At 42.2% G+C, this 9,884-nt stretch overlaps 1 protein-coding gene across 1 annotated transcript in view; it reads right to left on the reverse strand.

Moving 5' to 3' along the window:
- The window catches only part of LOC102374573 (AP-3 complex subunit beta-1), a 174,342-nt gene that overhangs the window by 154,584 nt on the left and 9,874 nt on the right, over positions 1 to 9,884 (reverse strand). Inside the window, exons 4-6 of the mRNA XM_014521527.2 lie at positions 6,036 to 6,133; positions 1,931 to 1,985; positions 1,767 to 1,838 (exon numbers count right to left, since the gene is read on the reverse strand). Of these exons, the coding sequence (XP_014377013.2) occupies positions 1,767 to 1,838; positions 1,931 to 1,985; positions 6,036 to 6,133 (225 nt within the window). The remainder of the gene's footprint in view (positions 1 to 1,766; positions 1,839 to 1,930; positions 1,986 to 6,035; positions 6,134 to 9,884) is intronic.

Consider the following 9,884-nt stretch of genomic DNA (forward strand, 5'->3'; position numbering starts at 1 on the left):
ACTCTTTCCTGCCTATGCAGGGGGTCGGACTCGATGATCTATTGAGGTCCCTTCCGACCCTAACATCTATGAATCTATATATGGCTCCAAAGCCTACTACTAAAACGTAATGGAGTTTTAAGGGGAAGGTTCTTAGATAGCTGTAAAAAACAGCAACCACCATGCCAGAAAGAGGCAAAGGATGCTGTCCAAAACTGAAGCATATGCAAAACACACTGTAGCAAAAGCTTGGGGACAGGACACCTACCAGGAAAAGAGCATTCAGAAAAGCCCTTCCCAGGCTGCATACTGGGAAGATAGCTGGGCTAAGGAAAGAATAGGGAACAGCTGGGAAACACAGCATGCAACAGTCACAAGGCAGTCACAGGGGACAGGTGGAGCTCCCAGATTGGCTGGAAGGACCATGCACAGCACATCTGAAGCTGCTAAAGGCAGCACAGAGGAGGGAAGCAGTGGAGAAGTTCCAGGGAAGTGGAACCATGTCAGAACCCCTTCCCTGACTGGACAGGAGATGTGGCGGACAGCAGGTGGCAAGCAGCTTGGTCTGAGGGACATGTGGCCAGGCTCAACCCATCCAGACATCTGGGCAGCACCCAGGGAACCAAGAGGGGAGCAGCCAGAGTCAAAGTGAGGCTCGGGAAGGAACAGGAAAAGAAGGTGCACAGCAGCAGGACCCTCAGGCTTCCAGAAAGGACTACTACACTGGTTGAACAGGCAGGGCAAGCCCATGGTTTTGTTTATTTGTTTGGATTACTTACCCTTAAAGGGGCAAAGCTTGGGAACAGGGTCTGGCATTCCTTAAAAGAGTAACACCGGTAGAAAAGATGGAGCCAGAGAGACTAATTTGGAAGGAAAAGCTGTTGATACCTGCTGCAGAACACCACTTTGGGAGAGGCGTGGGTGGGGTATAGGGGAGGAGTACCACTAAGAAATCCAGCAAGACTCTCCTTAACCCATGCAACGGACTACCTCAAAGACCAGGTACGTTCCTATTCACCCCTTCTATCCCTTAAGACCAAAATGTGGCAGGTGAACCCAGGGTGAGTGGAACAGAGTAGAGCCGCTGATTAATACTTCTGCCAGTAAAGGACCTTAGCCCTCACCCATGCTACATACATATATACAGTATGTTGGGAGTGAGAGGAAGAAGGGTTGCTGCTTTTGCAGACCACCAAGCTTCCTAACACACAACAGGCAGCAAAGACCGAAGAAGCTGAGAGAGAAGACAATGAAGCACCTGACGGCTATGCAGTAGGAAAACAACTCTGAGAAAATCCTAGAGTGCACTCTTTGAGCAGCATACCTACTAGAGAAGGGGCCTGCATCAAAGAAACACCTGGCTATTTCACCAAGTTCTCTTCTGAATGAAAGCAATGGGCAGGCCCTCTCTCAACCCCCACAAGAATTTTGGTAACCAAACAGGTTAAAAGGTGTAGCACTATCTTCTGAACACTAAAGCATCAAGATCTTGAGATGAAAAGCAAAGTATATTGGCTATTTATATCAGAATGGAAACCTCTTCTGATAGAAAGTTATTCCCATTCCTGTGTTACAGAAGGTCTCCCAATCAGCATGCTCTATTAGCCTGATGTACACAGAACTCACCAGTTTGCCAATACCAACTATTACCTGTGAAATGCAGATAAATGGACTTCCTAGTAATAAGGGAAATGATAGAGAATGGCTTATTTCACAGCAGCAAATGACTGTGTTGCTCCCATGTTAGCCATACAATATACATATGAAGTATGTATTTTGAACCACACCTTTAATGTTTTGATCATCGTTGGATCAGTTGACCTAACATAGAAACTCTTCAGGTAAGGTTCAAACATGCCCTGAAAAAAAAAAAAACACCAAACAAAACATTTAAGTAGCAGTTGCATTTATATTTAAAAGTACAATTTAGAAAATGCTGAATAACGTTTACCTTTCTTTGGATGGACATAGTCGCAATATTCTGCAGAACAATATACTGCACCTCCCTAGAAATCAAACAAAGTATTTAGGGGTTTTTTGTATTAAACAGAGCAGAAAGTTGGGACTTGCTTTCAAAATTTCAGTATTTAGGTGATCTGTAAGCTAGTATTGCAAAATAGCATAAAGTTTAGAAAATCCAATATATTTCAAAATGGTAAAAGTATATATTTAAAAAAAGCACGCGTAGACTTTCTCTACACTGTAAGTACTTGGTTGCTTTAGATAAAATTTGGTCTCAGCTTAGATTTTTGGTTCAAGTTTGGGATACACAAACCTTGACAGCTAATACATTTTAAAATAAGATATTCATGTATATTTCCAAAGTATGCTGGTAGCATCAGTAACACACCACTTGCATATTTTGTTAATTTACCGACTCCTACAAAAACTTATCCAACCCCAAAATACGTAAGGTTCAGTGCAACTGTCATCCTTATCAGCACATTCACAGATAAGAGCTCGAGAGCTAGTCAATAGGTTGTACTCATCAACTGCACCTTTAATGTGCTCCTGAAATGGTTTCTTGGGCAGCCACACTTCCCCTTCACTAAATAGGTGGTGTTTGGGTATTAGTGTGTCATCCATCTAAAACACATCTAGCCTTTCACAGCTGAGTTTTCATTACTACTGGCACAAAGTCAGCATGCTCCCTGTCTTTATCATTTGGTCATCTTGTCATACCACTTTATTCAGAGTAGGCATAAAAGCACCTCTGAGCTTCTTCAGCTGACAGATACATCTTCTATACAATGTCCAAAGTTTCACACAATAAGGTATGCATGACAGCTTTGTACACTTTAATTTTGTGGAAGAAAAGTTGATCATGTATTGATTCCATACTCACACATATTCCATATATATACATATTCAGTGTAGTACAACAAGATATTCAAAAAATGTGTGGATTCTAACCATAATTATTTTTGGTTTACAGATTCAAAGGAGTGCACAAATGAAAAAACTGTGGATACTACTATGAAACTTTGAAATGCAGAAACTCAAGAGCTACAGATAACTTATTGTAAACAATGAGGGCAGGGGTGCCCAACCTACAGCATGAGTGCCACAAGTGGCATGGACACTTTGTGTGTGTGGCATGTGGCAGACTGAGGAGAGAACAGACAACCCAGTGGAAGTTAGAGCCGGAAGCAGAAAGCAGAGCAGCAGACTGGGCAGAGGACAGGGTTTGGAGTGGCACTCAGAGGGTGTGGAGTCAATTTGTGGCACGCCTGCCAAAAAGGCTCCCCCCCCCCATACACACTGGTTCAGGGCACGGATTTGAACGCCCTGGACCTTCAGTTTTCTGAACCATAGGTTCTCAAACTGTTTCATTATACATCATGCCATAATAGAACAAAATGTCTCATTGAATACTTCCTCTCCCATTCACAATTACAAAACATTCCTATGGAACATGGCAAGGAGAAATGCTTAATATATTTCTAGCTATCTTTGTTTAAATTTAATAGGAAGAAACATGGGGGAGAGTCACCATCATGTCACCTAACATCCCTGAATCATTATTAAATGTTCTACAGACCACCCACAATCCATGACAGACTGCAGAACATTTGATATTGGTTCACAGATCATACCTATAAAATTTCTAGATCAAACAGTAGGAGTTCCTTTCAGAAGTAAAATGGCCCTTGGCTAGCAAAACCACCTCAGGAATAACCACCCTGGAATAACTAATGGATAGAAAATGCGCTCAACATGCAAACATAAATGAATAAGGGCCATCTAAGGATAACAATTACAGTGATCAAAAAAAAAAAGTCTACTAGAGAAACTATAAATTATTATAGATCAGCAATATACAAAGAAAAGCATTTTGGTTTGGAAACTTGACCTTAGGTGTTTTACATCAGCTGGAGCTCTGTGAGTTATCTGGAATGTAATGCTGTGCTCTTTTGCTGTTTATATCTGTCTGTGGTCAAAGAGAACAGGAACTACCAGTATACTGTACTGTAACTCAAAGCACACTAAAAAGACGACCATTCATTTTTCTTCCAATTAAAAGGTAACCCATCCCAATAAACCCAAATTTTTCTAACACTGTTTAAAAGATGGGATATTATTTACAAATGTCATAAATGATCTCAAGGATTTACAGCAAATGCAGTTTTATTAAGATTTAGCACTCAACCAGTACCTGAGACTAGCTATATCTGAGACTGAGCCAGACAAATCATTTCTCTTAGGCACAACTACAGCAATTTCTTTGCATTTCAATTATTCGATGTTATCTATTTTAATGAGCAACTGATCTAGTAAATGCCCGTTTTGCCTAGAACAATATCATATTAGCTGAAAAGCTATTTTTGAACATGGTTTGCTGTCATGGCAGTTCCTATGGTGCTTACATGGACTTTGATCTGTTTGCCCAAACACATACGTGTGCTAAATATCTGTATAATTGGAAAATTAAAACTTGTAAAATAAGCAATGACATGATGTGACATGCATTAAACAACACAGCAAGTACAATACAATACAATGCAATACAATTAGAGGTGCACCGATACATCGGTCTCATATTGGATTGGCACTGATACAAGGAAAATTGACAATATCGCTTTTTTTTGGCAGATGGGGCTCATAATGTTCCTGAGAAATGCCCCGTGCAGGCACACAGCCACAGCGCAGCAGGCAGGCAGCCAGAAGCACAGCCCCACAGCAGGGAGAGCAGGTCTGACTGGTAAGTCTGTAGTGAGGGAAGGGGCGTGGGGGGTGCAGATCAAGTCTCCTGCGGTAAGGAAGTAGGGCTAGGGCTGAGGCAGAGGCAGCACTGTGCAGCCGGGGTGGGGAATGGGACAGAGCTGTGAGTGGCTCAGTCAGGGGGTATGGGGAGGGGGTGGCAGCTCCTGCTCCTGCAAGCACCGTGGGAGGGCACGGGGGCCATGTGACCCTGCATCTGCACACGGGGCAAGGGTGGGCTGCCGCTACAGGCTGAGACCGGGGTGGGCACTGGGCTCTTCCCAGCAGGGTGCTGGGCTGCACTCAGGGCAGGCAGCAGCAGCACTGGGAGGGAGACAAGGTTTTGGGGGGCTACAGTGAATTTTGGGGTAGTTGCAGCCCTCCCATAGTCCCCCTCCCAGCACTGCCGCCACCCGCCCCAAGCACAATCTGGCCCAGCACCCCGCTGGGAAGAGTCTGGCCCCAGCCCGCTGCAGCAGCCCATCCTCACCCTGCATGCAGATCAGAGGCGCATGCCCCACATGCCCCGCCAGGGTGCATGCAGAGGCAGGAGCATCCCCTTCCCTGTGCCCCCCAGATGAGTCACTCGCAGCTCTTTCCCACACTCCACCCCAGCTGCACAGCTCCTGCCTCACTGCGGGGGCTTTTATCTGCCCCACCATGTCCCTTATCTCCCTCCTCACCCCTTCCCCCACAACATACTTACCTGCATATCGGCAGTCAGCTCTGTATCTGCCAATATGGCTCGTTAAAAATCAGCCATTGGTATTGGTCCAAAAAATCTCTATCGGTGCACCCCTAAATACAATACAACAATGCAATACAACAAAACGACACAAATACAAACTAAAGAAAACACTTTGAAGAATGTTCCTAGGCGTTCCCAAGCAAATATCTGGAGACTGGAAATTTGGGTTCAAGATGTAGATTTGTTAAGGTTTGTTAAGGTTTCTTTATTTGTCAAGTGGCTGCAAACCACCACTTTATGCTGGCAGGGTGGTATCAAGAGATTTATTTAACAATTTACAAAACTAAAAGAACTACAAGTATTTTAATTTAAAACAGTTACATATAAGCTCTATCAAAGAAACTATTTTTGTACTGTTCTCAATGTGTACAACAATCAGTTAGCCCTTTTTATTCTCCAGTGACTAGAAGTGAAGTGTATATGGCTAGTGGTTCTCTAAATGAAGAATCTTGCAAAAAGATTCCATGATTTACATCAGTTCATAAATTTGGGATTGTACTGGCAGACTTGTGTAAGCATAGGTTTAGATCCAGTACTAATCATTTCTGTATCATGCGGTTATGTTGCAAGAAAATGTTTAATGAATTCAGTTGACAATTTAACTCACCTATTACTACGAAGCAAACGCACTAATGATTTGGAAACTATGCCAGCCTCAGATTTTGGTGCCAGGTGCCAATACAGCTGTGCAACTGCCATCACCACCTGAAAAACAACATGTTAACATGCAAAGCAAATTGTTAACTGTACAATATGTACCATGCTCTACTTTCAAGCTGCAAAATTCAACTCACTCCCTTGCAGAAAGAATAAGGATACACTTTTGAAACCAATAGGGCACATTTGAGAACCTTGAGGGATGTTTTTGTTTTGTTTTAATAATGCAGAGCTAATGAGTATCTAGTATTCTTACCAGCTCAGGAGAAGTTGCAGGGGGAAGGAGGGGAAATCAGTTATGAATAAATCACCAAACTGGTATCTTTAATAAACCAACATGTACTGCATTAACTATAAATTAATGAGAAAACAGTAGCTCTTAATCCACATGCAGTCTGCACCTTCTATTTTAAGAGACACTTCAGTAATACCTATTCTTTTGTTTCAAATACTACTATCATCACTTAAAACCTCTGCCCATTATTACATTGATCAATTTATAGAAGAGTATTTGCACTTTTGGCTTATGAGGACTCAAAAACAGAAAAAGCAAACTGTACAGTTATATGCTAGTGTTCCAAGTAACAGAAAGGTAAAACAGTGCTTGCAAGAGATCTTACAAAACATAACTGGATTTTATTTTCAAGTATTTTCATATCTTCCTGGGAAAGGGTAAGAAAGAGAGGAACTCCTGTCCTGCCAATGTTTTTAAAGGGTGATGGGATTACTTTGGTTAGTTACAGACCTATCAGCCTAATATTTATTCAGGATAAAAAGTTGTGGAAAGCCTGATAATGTAATGAATAAGGGATGAAAAGATGACAGTAATACCAGCAATCATGAATGTTTTATAAGACCTGTTAATCATCAAACTTTGAATTTGTACTGTAATTAAAAGTTTGGTTAATTAATATCTAATAACTAAGTTGATCTAGCGTTTTAAAGACTTCTAAAAGATATTTTATCCAATACTTCATTAAATAGTACTACTTGATTAAAAAATTAGGAATATACAAAATGCATGCAGTCCATATTAAATGGACTGAAGACTGCCTAACTGATAAATCTCAATGTATCTGAAAACAAAGAGCCTTCAAATAATGGGGACACTTGTACTACAGTTCCACAGGGACTTTACTTGACACAATGCTCTGAAAGAAGTGTCAAGCCAATGCTCTGAAAGAAGTGCTGGTGCATTTTGCCATTGCTGGTAAAATATGCAAATTACAAGAAGTATAAGAACGACAAATAATGGTAAATATATTAGCCAGAGATGTGTGAAGCACTTGGTAGGCTGAATTTACTTGAACAGGGTAGTTTTTAGACAGAAAAAGAAATCACTAAATAACAAAAAGTCACACTAGATAGGGAGACTAATAGGGAAAATGAAGGGAGTCATCAGGGCAACAAACCAAACATGAGATCCCAGAGCAATGTCATATCTGAGGGACTTAACATAATCCTTGTGTGAACAAACAGGGGAACATTAAGTAGAAGCAAGATGATGGTATTACTAAGGGTACTAAGTGGTATTCATGAGATCATTACTGAAATACAGTGCTTAGGCATAGTATGCACAAGCAAAGGAGAGGTTAACAAAATAGAAATTTGGTTAAAAAATTATAAATTATATCAGGTCTGGAAAATAAGACCTGCAAGAAAAACTGAAAAAGCTTGGTCTATTTAGTTTGCCAAAGAACAGGTTGGGCAGCTTGATTATGTTCTATAAGTATCCACACAGGGAGATGATTTCTGACAGCAAAGAACTCCAAGCTAGATTAAGGTATAGCAAGATCCAATGGATATAAATTGAAGCCAAACAAATTCAGACTGTAAATAAGGTGGAAAATTTTTAAAGCAAGGGTAATCAGCTATCAAAGCAGTTTAATTTAGGGATGCGATAGATTGTTTATCATCACATGAAGTCTTCATTTAAAGACCAGATGTCTTTCTAAGACCCCTGGCAGACATTAATTTAAATCTGTGATGGAATCTGAGAAGTTTTATCTCAGATCCCAAAAACTGTGCATCCTGCCATCCCAGACATTCAAGAACTGGCTGGCATGGCAAGATACACAATTCTGGTGATCTGAGAGAAAATTACTCAGTTTCCACTGGATGCTAGGACTTTTAAAGCTAGGTCAGGCTGCACAGCACAAGGCACCCTGACACTGGGCTGCCCAGCACAGCTTTAAACTTGCCAGCATGCAAGGACATTCAGAGCCACACCAGGGTCCCATCCATAATGCCAGACTGCCTGGCACAGCTTTCAATTTGCGGGTGCCCAGGAAGTCTAGCACTCTGGTGCTGGACTCCCCATGAGCTGGGAAATTTAAATGAGTTTGCAGACAACCCAGTACCAGGGAGCAGCTCCCAAAGCTCAGTTCCCTTTAGCATGCCACACATTTCAATTAGAGTGATACAAACCAGCCACAAAGATGTTCCAGTGTTAAACATGGAACATCTTTTTGGCTGTTTTTCATTTTTAGTACATGATACGTTAGTTGAACATGTGGCGTGCTATGATTTATTGCTCAATAAACACATTAGAATTGCACAATAACTGTAATGTCTGCTAGGGGTCCAAAAAAAGGTCAACTTTAATATAACTAGTAGTTGCAGATTTAAAACATGAAATACTGAATGAAATTCTGTGGCTTATCAAGGGATGGTAGCCTAAAGCCCATAGGCTGGAGAAGCAGTAATCTGGGCCTGGTGCATTATCTTCTCTACCCTGAGCCATGCTGCTGATCCCCTCTGTATCCCTCTCTGCTCTCTCACTTCCCCCCTCTCCTAAGGCAAATGCTGCTTACTTTCTCTTTCCCCCATCCTCTCATAGCAGGTGATGTTTACCAGAGGTACGCTCTCTTCCTTTTTCCCTATCCTCCTCCTCCCCTAATGAAAAGGAGCAAGGCTTGCTGTGGCAGCCAGTTTGTGGGGAGCCAGCCCACCATTCTAAAAGGTTGCCAACTCCTGGCCTATAAATTAAGCAGAGGCCAAACCAACTGATGATACTGGGATCTTCTGATATTAAAGATCCGTAAAAGTAAGATGACCTCACTGAGTTCCAAAAGACGACCCAAAGTGCATTATGCAAGTGTTTTTTAGGGGTGTGCGAAGCAGGCAATATTCAATTCAGATTTGGCCTGATTCAGAGGACAACGGGGGATGACATGGTTGGGGACCTACAGATCGGTAGCCATCTGGGGGACAGTGATCACCTAATAATAGAATTCACCATAAGACGTCGAGTGGGTAAGGTAACTAGTAGGGTAAAAGTGCTAGACTTTAGGAAAGCTGATTTCAATGAACTCAGGCGATTAGTCAAGGACGCACTGCAGAGTAGGAGTTTTGAAGTGATGGGAGCCCAAGAAGGGTGGCTGTGCCTTAAGGAAATGATCCTTCGGGCACAAAGCAAAGCGATCCCCGAGCAAGGCAAAAGGGGGAAAGAGGCCAGGAGGCTTCCCTGGCTGACCAGAGAAATCCAGGGCAGCCTAAGGGGCAAAAGGGGAGCACATAAAAAGTGGAAACAGGGAGAGATCACCAAAGATGAATATACCTCCTCTGCTCGTGCTTGTAGGGAGGCAGTTAGACGGGCCAAAGCTGCCATGGAGCTGAGGATGGCAACCCAAGTAAAAGACAACAAGAAATAGTTTTTTAGATATATTGGGAGTAAAAGGAAGGCCCAGGGAGGAATAGGACCCCTGCTAAATGGGCAGAAACAATTGGTGACAGACAGAGGGGACAAGGCTGAACTCCTCAACGAGTTCTTTGCCTCAGTGTTCCTAAGTGAGGGACA

The sequence above is a fragment of the Alligator sinensis genome, unplaced genomic scaffold, assembly GCF_000455745.1.
Source record: "Alligator sinensis unplaced genomic scaffold, ASM45574v1 scaffold159_1, whole genome shotgun sequence".
Taxonomy (NCBI): Eukaryota; Metazoa; Chordata; order Crocodylia; family Alligatoridae; genus Alligator; species Alligator sinensis.